The sequence below is a fragment of the Condylura cristata genome, unplaced genomic scaffold, assembly GCF_000260355.1.
Source record: "Condylura cristata isolate star-nosed mole 26May11 unplaced genomic scaffold, ConCri1.0 scaffold00010, whole genome shotgun sequence".
Classification (NCBI taxonomy): Eukaryota; Metazoa; Chordata; class Mammalia; order Eulipotyphla; family Talpidae; genus Condylura; species Condylura cristata.
The window spans coordinates 56804119-56819442 of record NW_004567111.1 but is presented as its reverse complement, the minus strand read 5'-3'; the positions used below and the strand labels follow the sequence as shown (position 1 = coordinate 56819442).

The 15324-nt window shown below is 35.5% G+C and overlaps 1 protein-coding gene across 7 annotated transcripts in view; it reads right to left on the bottom strand.

The window, feature by feature from the left end:
• Window positions 1-15324, bottom strand: part of ZDHHC20 (zinc finger, DHHC-type containing 20) — a 94308-nt gene that overhangs the window by 9266 nt on the left and 69718 nt on the right. For 2 of the 7 annotated variants that reach the window (XM_012723261.1, XM_004680263.2), the window contains 4 exons: window positions 14089-14178; window positions 12283-12398; window positions 11582-11660; window positions 8719-10169 (listed from right to left, as the gene is read on the bottom strand). In XM_012723261.1, coding sequence (XP_012578715.1) covers window positions 11623-11660; window positions 12283-12398; window positions 14089-14178 — 244 coding nt within the window. In that variant the 3' untranslated portion in view covers window positions 8719-10169; window positions 11582-11622. Of the gene's footprint in view, window positions 1-8718; window positions 10170-11581; window positions 11661-12282; window positions 12399-12759; window positions 12805-14088; window positions 14179-15324 lie in introns of those variants that run through there. The other 5 variants (XM_012723263.1, XM_004680264.2, XM_012723264.1 and 2 more) reach the window with 3 other exon arrangements.

The following is a 15324-nucleotide window of genomic DNA, read 5'->3' as shown; positions in this document are numbered from 1 at the left end:
ACACATTTTTTCACTTCAAATCATCTAGAATCTAGATGTTTAAAAAGATTTTAAAATATGAACATCAAATGTTAACTCTACAGTTGTTTGGAGTAAGATGCAGCAGCTAGGAACGACGGTTATAAGCTGAAGGTGTCTCTGAAATATATTTTGACAAACTCTTTCCTTCCTATTTGTCTTTCAACCTATCTAATGGATCAAAGTCAGGCATGATGCGATACAAAGGTAGATTTAAACTTCTCTTGTCTTTCTTATGAATTTAATAAAAAAAAGTGTATAAAAATAATTTACATTCGTTGTATTGAAAACAAAACAAAACAAAACAAAAACCAGCACGGAGAATCCTGAGCAGAAAAAAGTTTATTTATACACACAAAGCTTGATTTAGCTTGTTCAGTAAGACAAACTTGACCGGGCCATTTCTTATTTATGGGTAACCACTAAGTCCTTATCACGTAAGACAATCTTTGCGACAATCTACTTCTCAGCCTCATTCCACATTTTGGTTTGAGTATTTTGGTTTGCAGTTCTTTCTAGTGTGTGCACAATAAACTTTTATTAAACTATTTCAGTGATGCACTGGCTTTCTCTGTTATTTCTAAGCTTCTGACATACAAAATTAGCACATAAACATTTCTTATATATACCACATAGGCAGCAATATTAAAGTATGCATTATTCCCTTCTTTACTTACTGAAAATAATAAATTTGAGTGGTTTAACATATTCTATTAGAAACAAAATCTAAGAAATATTTTATTAGCCCTACTGTACTACATCTATATTTTAAAAAGTGAACATGTCAAATATTCAAAAAAACGAAGTATTTTAAGTGAGGGCCTATGTGTAGTCACTGTATCCACTATGAAAAAATGTTTCTGATATATTTTGGTGAGGACTATCCCGCCCCCCGCCCCCTATCCTGCTTCTCTGCCTTCTGCCCCTTCTCTCTGTAGTGAATGTTAGCAAAATGCTAACATTTAAAAAAATTGTACGTTTAGCATGCTGACCAGCCTGCATGTAGGCAGCTATGTGTCATAAACAAGGGTTGGGGATTTATTTTAAAAAGCTGAGGTCAAAGCGTGTAGCAGCTTGTCCATATTAATATGCAAAGGTTTATTGCGGGTAACCTTCCATATGGATGACTGTCACTTCTGGATGGTCCACGGAGGCACATCACAAGCTTACAATTCTTGCCTCTGTACCAAGAATGTCCAGAGGCTACTGATGTTTCTGGCTTTCACCTGCCACCTGAGCACATGATGCTCTGGAGAGTAGGAACTGGGTGATTTTGATGTTTCAGCACGGAGGGTTTCCATATGACTCTAGGGGTCAAGCATTCAGGGGATGGCAGGACTAGTTGTGGCTCTGAGCTCAGAATTTTTCAGCTCTCACCCAATCTCTGGAGCAGCTCAATGAGTAGGTTAAGTTGGCATACACGGCTATACAACATGTAGTTCTAATCCTCCATGGGACATTATATATGTAGGTTTCTGCGATGTGATTTTCTCACGTTTTCAAGACCTTACCCACAATGATACTTCAATTTTTATTATATATTTATGTGTATACACACACACACACACACACACATATATATATTGTACATATCTATGCCAGTATCAAACCCTTCTTTAAGTGACTTCATGTTGTCTGGAATACAGTTAACTTAAATTTCCTAACTGACTGACATTGGTTGTCCTTACCTACTGCCTTCTTAAGACTAACTTTATTTGCATTTCTCTGAGGGGGGCTGCCAGTCCAGAGGTTAGATATAGTGAAATGACACAGGACCAATTTTTTTTTTTTTAAAGTTAAGGGCCCTCTCTGGTGGCGCAGTGGGTTTAAAGCACAGCACTAAGAAGCAAAAGCCACTTCAGCAGAGCTCCATCCCTGCTCCAGAGGTGACCACATGGCGCCACCGCAGACCTCTCCTGACCTGCCAGCTGCTCCCATCAACAGTGTACTTCATCGATCTGCCTGTTCTGCTCCTCACTGTCTCTGGTGAATCCTCTCACTGCCCCTGCACCTCTGGCCTGTACCCCAGTTCTGTATACATAAATAAATCTCTAATAAAAAAATTAAGCCATTTCTCATATTTGCCAAAAGTGCCATTGAAATTCTCAGCAACACTATCATCATAGACAAAAATAAAGTTCCTGCTATTTTTCACGACTTTCTTTGAGGTTAAGCATCTTTTTCATACTGTGATTGGTGAACCCTCATTTATTCATGTGGGTTCTTAAATTTCCATGTATTCAAATTTGTTTTTCTTAATAGCATTATGTCTGCTTATGAATCTACTGTACCCAGGTTTTCTTGAAATGCCCATTTTCATTTTCTTCTTGCTGGTATACAAAATGGTGAATTATATGGGCATTTTATTTCCAAGCTTCTCAAAGATTATTGCAAAGCAAATATAAGTTTACCAAATTAAATCAAAAGCATATTATCAAAGTAAAACTTTCAACATTAAAATATATTTAGGCAAGTGGTTTTTTTTTTTAAACATTACTTTGTTAACCATTGGCAATGCTCTATATGACATTTTAAAACATTTTTTAAAGATGTGAAATAATAGTTTTTTAAAAGGTTTATTTTATGCATACAAGAACTGTGGTATAGGTCAGAGGTGTGGGGAGTGGGTAAGATGATTTGCCAGAGATAGGGTGAGGAGCAGGACAGCCAGAAATATTAAAATACAATGCTGAGGGGAGCAGTGGGTGAGGCAGGAGAGGTCTGTTGTCAAGTGGGTCACCTCCCTGGGGAGGACTGAACTTGTACTGCAGTGGCTACGTATAGCTTCATAGTGCTGAGACTAGCCCCTTGTGTCATCAGGGAGGCCCCATAATGTATTGTTTTTAAAAGTACACCACAACTGTAAAATTGAGGCACTTAAAAATCTACTTCATATACAGGATGGGGTAATTTGTTACACTAATCTTTCCAACATTTTCAAAGAAACAATTCCTATGTTTAATGTTAAAATAAAATGATACTCTTAATTAGAAAATCAAGGTATTGGGCCTTGAATTCTACTGCTTCATCCACTTTGAAAAGACAAACTCATCAATTTGTTGGCATTTTGGACCAGGTCACAGGAAAGGTTTGAAATATAAGTGTCTGGTCAGAAAAACTTGATACTTGCAGGCACCTGTTTATTATTTTGTGCTTGACAGCATTCCTCAGCAATCATTTTTCTGGGTTTGCTGAATGAATTGCTTTCTGAAGATGTTTGCATATAGCACAGTGGAAGCTCTGCAGTCACCTCACTGTCACAGATGGTCTTCATGCCAGCCTCTAGCTTGAGCTGCACCACTTGGCACAGGTTGCTCACCCTGGCCCTGGAAGACAAGGCAGTGGGACTGGGTTGACATGGCAGGTGAACCAGGGTAGTCCCCTGCATGAGGGCCTGTTTTCATTTTTTTAATATCTAAGTCCATGGGTCATCTGGAATTATTTTTAAAGATTTTATTTTTGTGCAGAACTGGGGTGTAGGCTATAGGTGTGGAGGCTGAGAGGATTCACCAGAGTGGGGAGCAGAACAGGTGGATCTACTGAAAAACACTGCTGAGGGAAGCAGGGAGGGAGATGGGAGAGCTCTGCTACGCCATGTGGAGCAACTCCCTGGCCAGGGATCAAACTCAAGCGACAGCAGTGGCAGGCTCAGACCTAACCCACAGGCCACCAGGGAGGCCCTGGAATTTATTTTCATGTAAGGTGTAAAAGATGGAATTAAACGTTCCTCAAATGGCTAGCACATGGGTCCATGATCTATATGTCTAAGTGACCACTGAACCCCTCATTTTTCCTGTCTGGAGGCAACCCCATTAAATTAGTGTGTGGTCGTTAATGTATTCTTTTGCCTATTAACCAGTAGGTGGGAAACTTAACGTTTTTTCTAGTTTTGTTAATTCAAACAATGCAGCAATGAACATACACATAAAAATCTCTATTGACAAATAGGGCCCGCCCTGGTGCACAGGGGTTAAAGACACAACACTATCAAGCTACGGACAGCCACTGCAGAATGAGTTTGATCCTGGGCCAGGGAGCTAATTCACATGGCACAGCAGACCATTCCTGTCTCGCCATATGCTCCCCTCAGCAGTGCACTTCAGTCTGCCATTTCTGCTCCCCACTGTCTCTGGTGAATCCTCTTACCCTTGCACCTCTGCCTACACCCCAGTTCTTGTAAGCATAAATAAGTCTTTTAAAAAATCTATATTGACATACATACCGCATAGTGCACAAGTAAATCTACAAAATTCCTAAATATAGAACTCCTTAAGAAAGCTTTGTATTGCCAAATTGTTGTCAAAGATACTCCACTATAAATTTCTATTTCCACTAAAATGAGTGTTTGACCAGTATCTTCCAACTTTGGGAGAATTTTATAGACTATGATGCTCATTTTCCTTTGAAAACAGAGAACCAAATCTAAAGTATATGAATTCATTACTGCAGTTCTCTGGAACTTCAGGCCTCATTTTATAGGTAGGTAAGGAACACACAGAGTTATCAATCTATTGAGTTATCTAGTATTAGGCTAAATGAAATCACAAAAGACATACAGTATTCCAGAAAGCACAGAGAGGTTAACTTCATTTGCAGGCCATGGGGAAGTGAGATGAGAGAATGCTACTGGAGTTGGAAATCCTGGATGAGAAGAATCGCCTTACATGGAGAATGGACAGGGAGAAGACATTCTTGATTGAAGAACAGCATTCAATGAGCTAAGCAGTGAATGCAGTACTTAAATCCTTTATCACTGGAAGGTTTTGATATGGAGGGATTGAAGACAAGTGAAATTAATTTCACGTGGTTGTTAAAAATACCCATAAAGAACTCTTTACAGAAAAGAAACTAAAGATCTAAGTTTACATCCCTCTAGTACCTGGGGCACATGAAAGAATGAGGTAGGTTAAAAGAGGCCAATATTATACAACTTTTCTAGAAGAGTGAAACAAAGCTTATTTTGAGAAATGAGAAAAGGCCAATATGACACCATTGACACCATCTGAGTGTCAAAATGGCCTTCTAGCCATTTGGTAATTTATCTTCCCTTATAAACCCTAGTGTTCTGGATTAGCAAAATAAAGGTTGCTTCATGTCTTACCTCTATTGGTTTGGGAAAATATACTGAAATTTTACTGGTCTGGAAACTGGGTGGCATAGCTCTATTTTATTCAGCAGGCTCAACTATTAAAAAAAAGTCCCTTTGGAAGGGAACTAGAACATAAATGCCATTAAATAGTTCTATGTAAGGTAAAATTTGTTATTCGCAACTTGCCAACCACAAGTTAATGATATTTACAATGATTTGAAGATATTAACAATTCTGAAGTGACTTCTGAATTGAAAGTTACGTTCAGTGAAAGTTAAACCTTTTGAAATAAATCAATCTATTACTGTCAGCTAGGTAAATTATAATTTTGTTATACTGATAATGTTGGGGAGAGAGGATGTCCTGAACCAACTCCATAAACTCAGGTTTCTTGGACCCTACCCCTACCCAAGAGATCCAAAGCATTAAGAACAGCAAATCCCATGTCATAACCACGGAAGGGAGGATTGCTGGGAACTAAGGGTGGAATTAAGCTGACAGGATTAGTATATAACCAGAGACATGTGGGCCTTAGGGGTGGTTGGTTTTCAGGCGCTACTGGGGTTGCAGTGTATCAGGGTAGGTCCAAGGAAAAGGGGTGGTTCCAGGTTCCCTGTCCCACCCAAAAGTGGATAGAGTTGAGCAGGGAGGAGAGAAGCCAGAGAGGATAGTGGAGAAGGAAGGAAGGAAGGAGGATGGGGAGCAAGGAAGAGACCTGAGGGAGGCACATAGAGCAGAGGAGACATGTGAGAAACTGCGCTTGCTTCTTGGTCCTGGACTGGGTGAAAGAGATGTGGGTTAAAGATCTGTAGGGAAATTAACAATGGCAGATTTTATCTTGACTTTACTTTTTCTCCCAGATCTGTCTGGTTGTTTCTGACCCTTCTCTATGGGTCCTCAGCAGAAGGTGCTTTTAGACTTGTGGCAGGCTTTTGGGCCTTGATTGGGCCTGTTTGGCTGGATATTTATCCATGAGGGTTTGGGTAACTTCGGGTGCTTGATTTGGAAATGATATTCTTTGTATTTTCTGTATTGCAAATTAATTGTTTTAAAGTTCTTTTCCATTAAAGGTCTTGTATGTTTTGTCTTGATGTGGTGGATGGCAGAACCTATTTAGAGCAGGCAGGTTTGAGGTTTCTGGTGTACTCCATCCCTGTTCTATAACACCAGCTCAGCAAAACTGGTAGGACAACTCTCTGAGTTGTTCTTCTCTTTGTTCCCCCTTTTTGTAAATAAACCCTTTATTAACCTTTTTTCTGTGCACCTGCAGTTGAATCTCATTATAAGTCCTTTTTAAGCACAGGGGTGAGGACCCATAGACTCAGGCCAACCCATTTCATACTGGGGTTGCCCTGTAACAATAATACTTATTTTAGATGTGGTTACTTACCATAAACTATTAGCCAGATGTCTTTCTCTAACTTTACTATCAGATTTTCAAGGTGATGAAAATAATATTCTGTCACTTGGCAAGTACCACTTTTTAACAACAACAACAAAAACTGGTGCAAATATAGAACTTTATTTTTATTTATTAATAAAGTAAATCATTATGATTAAAGTTTAAAAATATTCAGCCTTCATGTTAATGTAGGTTAAGCCACCAAAAAGACAATGCAGAATTAACAGTAAGTCATGGTCCAAGATTATACTTATGAGAAACAAATACAAGATTATAGAGCTTGATAAGTAAAGACAATCAAAGAAAACTGTATTTCAAATTTGTTTATATAAAAACATATTAAAGATCACTTTAAAATAGCATCAATCTTTTTGTTTAAACAGGCATAGCCTCATCTGCAGCATGTACAAATATAATACACTTAATAGCTTTCTTAATCTTTTAATACAAATACAACTCCTTTTGCTTTTTTATGCAACCCAACAAAAAATATAAAGTGATTAGAAAAATATGAACCTTTCTGAATCTATATTGCATTTTGAATTCAAACTGGAAAATATGGTCATATGAAACACATGGGTCATGTCCCTATTAGATATGGTCTTATTTTGGCTGAAGTGCAAAAATATGAGTGATTTCTTAGTAATAGATTAGTTTCTAATACCTTCCAATGATAATAGTGCTAGTCCAAGGACAAAATATAAGTAAAAAGTATTTGTGGTCACTGCTTACTCAGTGCCCCAAATATGCAGATCCTAACACTGAGCCTAAAAATACATTTGCTTTGAAGATTACTAAATGGAAATTTCACATGTTTGAGAATGTTTAATTTAAACAATCATGTAAACATAGTCAAAACTCTGCTTCCTAAAAAAAAAATTCAAGTAAACATTGCATATTTGATTTAACCTTACAAGTTATGAAACATTTGACTCTAACCACAAAATATGTAAAAATATTTAAAAAAAAAATCATCCACAGAAATGGTGAAACTAAATCTTGTAAACGTGTTCATGTTTACTAACTACATACTACAGCTGCTCTTTGGTTTGGCATAATGACACTGGTCATAGATTCTGAATGTTCAAGCAAATTTGTACCTACTTAAAACAAATTTCCTGTCTAATTTGTTTTTAACAGCAAAGGCAAGACCTGAAATTCAACTACATTTTCCATGCATATCACCATACAAATTTTGAAGAATGAACGATAGTACTACCAATAAATCTTGACAGAGCTTCATTTTTACCTTTTTCCCCCCCAAATTGTTGACATCACTAATATCCTTGAAATTCCAAAGAGGCAGCCTTTTTCTGATTCCCCTACCACGTATAGGCCTTTGTATAGTGATGAATGGTCACTAATATGAATAAATAAAATCAGCCCAATATTTAGAAAGCGGCAAAATGATGGCCATAAATGAAACCTAAGTAGGCGCTACCCACTCAGAGGAGGAAGCTTTTTCCAGTTCCTACAAAGGCCCTTGTGGTCCTGTGGAGGTCCACTGATGTGTCTTAAGTAAAAGTCTATAAACTGAATGTTTCTGAAAAAACATATTTACTATGTTAATCAAGATAATGTTAAATAATAAAAATTAAAATATCTGAGAAAGATTACCACAAAAGTGCTTGAACAGGTTAAGGGGGAGATTATGTTTCCTTCAGCTGTTAATGAGGTACATGCAAATCTTCAATCTAAATGTACAAGTATTCACAAAAAGGATAGAAAGCATTTCTGAAAGTGGTCAAGTAAGTTCAGACAATTACTGTTTCTTTATAATATGCAGACTGCCAAACTGAAGTGTTACATTTGGTTGGAAATGTAATTCTATTACTGAAAAATTTTTTAGAATCAAGATATAGCTGACATAAAGGTAGATTAATGCATAATGTAGCATTCCAAGCTATATTTTCAATACTACAATATAGTATTTCAAACTATATTAACTTATTCCTTTGGTTCAAAGGGGGAAAATATTACTTCCTTTTAAAATTTAATGTTATCCAGTGGAAATTTAATATTAGCCAAATCCTATAAATTATAAACTTGGAATAGCTGACTATAAAGTTTATATTACAGTAGAAAATTATAGAGCTATCTTTAGGATAATGGTTTGGTGCATAGAATGCATTCCAAAAATATTTGTTTGGATGAATGAAAAAGATTATTTTTCAAAATTTGGAATTGAAGAATGTCAGCAGTCATTCTGTCCAACTCATTCTTAACAACCCCTTCTTCCTAATCCCATTTACAGACCGGGAAACTATAACTGTTGATACATGTAGGTGCTTAATAGTTAAGATTAATCTCTATCAACTAATGGAAGGAATCAATCATTTTGATTTGTGTATAAATTTGACTAAAGAGTATAAACAAGGAGTAATATTTCTATATTTCTCCTGCATAGTGTACAGTATTTTTCTTTATAGTTAATACAACAATTCCCCTCACCCAGACTGGGTTTCAAAAAGTAAAAGGAGGTATGTGTTTAAGTTAGAAAGGGGCTGCTGTTACAAATTAGATTTTAAACTCAACATTAAGATTACAACCCATTTCTCAGCAATGGGAAATTTTAAGTGACTACCCCGAATTTCTTTCCTAGGAGCAGTGTTATGCTAAGTAGTCATACTCTACTTCAAATTTCCTTTTAGTGTAAGATAAAAAGTTACCGTAAAAAGTTTCAAGGTGATTTTTAAACATTACCTAAATATGAAAGATAACATAATAAGTAAGTTGTATTCTAAATACCTTAGGACTGAAAATATTTTTGTTTAGTCTGCCTTTCTGGTTTTTTTTACTTTCCTAGACACTTCCACCTACTCCTACTGAGTCTAAGAGCACATGTAGCTTCTGTGTTTCTCTGCTCATATAAATACCCATACAAGTTGAATAAAAAAGTAATTGAATAAAGCAGAGAACCAAAAATATTTTTTATACTAGCTAAGATTGGCACAATACTACACTGCATGGTTGTTATTAATGCTTATAACTAAGCCTTCAATGAATTATACAAATGGCTCCTTGTTTTAAAATGTTATATTTAAATATATCTGAATCCTTCTGAGTGTTATTTTATAGCCAATAAAAAATCTTTATTAAAAATGTTATAAAGTATAAAAAGGTAATTATAAATGAATAAACATCCAATTTTTAAAAAAGCAATTATTTTCTTTTTCTTTTTTTTTACATAGTACTAACAACAGTCGCTTGGATATTATTAATCACTTTCAGCTACCATACTGCTCTAGAAAACAAATTTCTACCTTGCGTTTCTAGAGAAAATTTATATGGGTACTAAGAAACAACTCTAATAAAGTAACTCAGGTATCAAAAAAAAGTGTGCCATGTTAACATATGATTTGATAGCTCATACTATAGCATTTTATATTGTGTTGTTTACAAAGTAAAATGAAGTCATTTTGTAGCTCTAAGTCAATGTTGCGTGAATGGGCATTAAGATTAAGGCATCTCCCTGCTCTGGAGTAGTACTCTGTGGATCCAGCAATCTCTACAAAGGCTTTCATTTAAAAAAAAAAATACCTCTCTCTCTATATCTACATATATATCTATATTTATCTTCTGTTATACTTCACTTTAATTCCATTGATTATTTTCTTGCAAATAAAACTGAAAATACCAGTCTGTAATGCTTTCATATACCTATAAAAACAGAAAAAATTGAATTATTGGTTAAAACTTGACTTTCTATTTCTGAAAATAAGAATTATTAATTAGTCCTGTGGGTTAAGATATAGAGCTGTTAATACAAGACAGAAAATAAATCATGCAACTAAAATTATAACAATAAAGATTTATAAGTACTAAATACAGGGTATTATTGACTTTCCTCCCCTGAAGCAACTCAGAGAACACTATCTCAAGAAAAGCAGATTCCAACAGTTCTCACTTACTGTTATCTTTGACATAATGTGCATAGACATCTTGCCCATACCTTTCTAAGCCCTATATCCACTGTGGGCAAGTACCCACAGCCAAGAGTCACAGGAACTTAGTTTCTCAATAATCAGAGCATAAGCTATCATTCTGCTCATGCTAAGAAGAAATGTAGACCCATGACCAAGGACCGCTAACTGAAGACTGGCTGCTACACCAGTTTTCAGCAGCACTAATTGTGTACATGATTACCACATGCAGTTTCTCTTCAGACCCAGCCCATTTGCTCTGAGGGCTGAGCCCCACCCAAGATGCCTCTGATTTGATTCTGCCTTGTTCTAGGTTCTGGCAGTAATTCTGGATGTCAACTACATAGATCAGAATGCTAAGGATAAACACTGGGCAAGGCAGCAGATGGTCCCTAGGTTTTAAGCTGACACTCAAATAAGAGCCCTTTGGAAAAAATGAACTCCAGATACAGAGAGACTGAGCTAATAAATGTGTATTTTTTAAGCTGTTAAATTTGTGTTAGTGTGTTAATTAGCAATAAGTAACCCATATGTACTATAAGCAGGCTATCAAAAAATCTAATAGTTGTATAAGGTGTTACTGAACTTAAGATTACATTTAGATAGCGGATCTGTGTTTTTGAAGCATATGAGAAGTTGATATCTGTCTAGTTCAACTTCAGCAAAAGAGTACCTTCACTATACTATTGTTTATATTTATCTGACTGGTATGTTCTCTATTGCTATTTAAATAAACAACTTCTGACTTTTGTGTCTGAGCACACAGATAAAGTAGTTTATCAATGTACTTGGCTAAATTCAGTAACTTCTTTATTTCAGGCTTTAACACTCTTGATCATGTTTTTTTTAAATAGTGGGCAGTTTTAATTAATACAGTACACTTTACTAAAAAGGTCAGTTGTTCACATACTAATCCTAAACAACTTACCGAGTTCTTCATTAATATACATATAAATATTTACTAAAATTGTGTCTGGAATGTTAAGAAATATGGGACTTAGGCACTTGTTATTTTCCAGTTTCTCAAGGACTATCTAATTTTGCTGATATAATTGAAAAAAGTAAGAAAACAAATAGAATTGTTTGGAGATTAAGAAATATGCAAATAAACTGCATTTGTTCAAGGAAATTACCTTCACACTGTCTTACCTTGGTCTTATTCAAATGGTTACTTATGAACAAGTGGGTACTCAATTTTCTATTGCCACTGTAACATGGTTATTTGTCCCTGTAAGCACACAATTATATATGACATGATAAAGAAAAGGGAAGTATTACTTTTCTGGTGAAGTAAAATCAATGACAGCAATAAAAGCAACTCATATGAAAAAATAGTTTTAAAACTGCTAAAAGAATAATTTTAAAGCTGCTAGAAGAAAAAAGCCAGAAATTCTGACAGGTAGTTTCTAACGTTCAGGATATTTCCTAGGATTAGTACAGATTAATCTGGATATCTAAACTTTCTGTTTATAGTGCAAGAAGATAAAGACAGTTATCAGTAATATTATGAAGAATGACCACAGATGTATTTCAGGTTAGAATGCTAGGAAGGGCCACCCTAGGTATGGTTTAAAAACCATTTCTATCTTATCACCTGTTCTATAATGCATCCATAATTCACTGAATGATAAGAGTCAACAAGAAAGGTTGAGAATATATCCACAGAGCCCTCTTTCTAAACTGAAGCAGCAAAAGGTACAAGGTATTTTTAAAAAGGTATTTAACACCTCATCTATATCTATATATATCGATATATATGTATCACACTATTTTAATTTTTTTCACATTTATTAAATGTGGTGATCATAATTTTAACAGGATGAATCAATGTTTCATATGCTAAGAATTACCTGATCTGACAATGCCTTCTTCAGATCCATTCTCTATCCATTGAGATTCATTGTCCAATAGTCGGTTTTTTGATTCACTAAGTGGTTTGATAGGAAAGGGTTGATTTGGGCCAATACTGAAAAAAGGAACAAATAATTTAGTATACAGCTTAATGCTTAATTAAGAATATTTAATTAATAAGCAGCAAATTAGTATTCCTTTTCCTAAATATGTGAGGGCAACTCATGAGATCTCAGCACTATGAAAAAAAAATCACTATCTTCAAAAGAAAAATATGCCCCGCCATACCCTCCCCATTAAAAATTTGAAAGCTCTCTAAACCCAAGAATCTGTATAACACTGTCAGTGAAAACAATTAGGCAAAAGAAAAATGCTTCAGAGGCCAATCTGAAATGCTTTTAACATGTTAATTGAGAGCCATATTTAGCACAAAGACAGGTGAGGATCTATGTCTGTGGCCAGGACAGAAAAATTACCTGTCATTTCCCAAGTTTTCTGCTTTCTACCTCTGCAGTTTAGATCTAAGGGGAAAAAATGATTTAGTGATTTAGCGTAGACTTATTTTTTCTAGCTGAGAGATCCAGGGAAGGAGGGAATAGAGGAAAGAAAGGAAGAAAAGGGAACTAATACTTGTGTACCTATGGGCCAGTTACCACTGTGCCAGGCACTTAGCACACATTATCTCAACCCGCACAATAACCCCGAGAGGTAGGTGTGAGAGTTCTCATTTTATGGAGCTGGAAGCTGGTATTCAGGTGGTTTAAGTGGCTTGTTCAGACCCACAAAAATGTTAGTGCTAGAATGTCATATAGATTCTTCAGATGCTAAAATGCTAAGTTGGAATTTATAATCTGCCTCCTGCTACAACTTATTTCTTAGTAAGTTTCAACTGTTCCACTTTAACAAAAACGTCTCTATCTTCTATAAAATTTCATTTAACATAAATTATTCCTTGGAATTTATGAATCAATTTGGCTTGTCATGCCTGCAAATACTGAGAAAATGTCCTCTGTGACAAATGAGAAAAAAAATTTATATTAATATATTTGAAACTTCACTAATATTTTCACAGTATAGTTAAAATCTGTTTATCAAAACAAAATGGTTAGTTATGACTAACTTAGTTGAAAAATATAACTGATAAAAGTCAAAATAATCACTAATATTAAGAGGATGTTTAGTTTGTAGGAAGACACAGCATATTTAGGGTAGGGATCCTTCCTAGTTTGTCCAGACATTTTCAGTTAAATGTGATTACCTATTAGTGGTAAGCTTTCTCTTCCGTACTCTCAAGTGTTCTGGCTTAGGTGATAAAAAATATAGTTCTTGGGCCCTCCCTGGTGGTGCAGCGGGTTAAAGCACAGCACTGAGAAGCTTGAGCCACTTCCGCATGAGTTTGATTCCCGCCTGCCCCGGAAGGGACCACATGGAGCGGCAGACCTCTCCTGACCCGCCCGCTGCTCCCCTCAGTAGTGTACTTCGTCAAACTGCCAGTTCTGCTCCCCACTCTGTCTCTGGTGAAGCCTCTCACCGCCCCTGAGCCTCTGGCCTGTACCCCAGTTCTGTATGCACTAATAATAAATCTTAAAAAAAAAAAAAAGGTTATTTTAAGCACTCTAGTATAAAACACATAAACCCTCCCTCAAGTGAAAAAATTTAAATAAAATTTCCTTTTCCTATTTGTGCTGGCTTACTAAATTACCACTGTATTTATCTATAAGCTATGTACATGTAAGACACATACATATACATATAATATGGTTTGCTTTATAGTGATACCAAAAATCTAATGACAAAAAGCATACCTTCTGGCATGTTCACTCTGGTTTGTAGCTGAAGCCTGTTCTGGATCCATCCCCACAAGACGAGTTGGAAAACTGCAACCATCACCCAAGCTATATGATGAAAAATACCAGTAGTAATTTAAATCATGTCAAGTTAAGTCAGAGAGGGCAACTTTAACACCCATTATTCAAAGACACGACATAAGGAAATTATCATAACTTGTAATTTCAGAGGATGATTACTAATATTTCTAAGTTAGAGGTAGTAAGTGTCTTTCTTTAGTAATTTGTATATATTAATATTTAAAAATGATGTCTTTCATGACTTAAAATCATGATCCCTAAAAATGGAGCTTCCATATGACCCAGCAATCCCACGCCTAAGTATCTACCCAAAAGACACAAAAACACTGATTCAAAAAGATACCAGCACCCCCATGTTTACTGCTGCTTTATTTACAACTGGAAAGACATGGAAACAATCCAAATGCCCAAAAGTAGATGACTGAATTAAAAAGATGTGGTACATATACACAATGGAATATTACTCAGCAACTAAAAAAAAATAAACACATGCCTTTTGCAGCAACATGGATGGAGCTGGAAAAGATCATGCTTAGTGAGATAAGCCAGAAAGAAAAGGAAAAATACCAATGGTTTCACTCATAGCAGGAGTATAAAGGACCAGGCAAGAAAGTAATAATAATAATGAACAAATATATACCAGAGACATTTTACAGGAGTGAAGTGGGGAAAGGATAAAAAATGGTGGAGGGAGGGAAATGCACTGGACTATGGTGATGGCACTTTGGTGATTTGGTGATGGGAAGCCCACGGGGATTACAACTGAGATGGAAAAAGGCACAAAATGATGTAAAAATAAACTATTATTAAAAAAAATACTGATTAAAAGGGTTAAGTATTTTTTTTAAGACTGTAAATTTTGTGCAATAAAATGTAGAACTGCAGATAATTAAAAAAAAAATCATGATCCTAGTTAAGGTATGACTAAAACAGATATTCAAATAATGTTAGTAACTGATCTATTCACAATCATTTAAGACACCATACAGAAATCCAATATGTAAATCCCACATATGTATTCATCCAACAATATTCAATAAACTACTTACTGAATGGCTATGATATTGGGTGTACTATTTTAAGTGTTAAGGAAGAAGAGAAGAGATTTTCTGAAAAAAAGCATAGTTATACTTTACGTCTATATTCTAAAAATATCAAAATTATGTACAATAG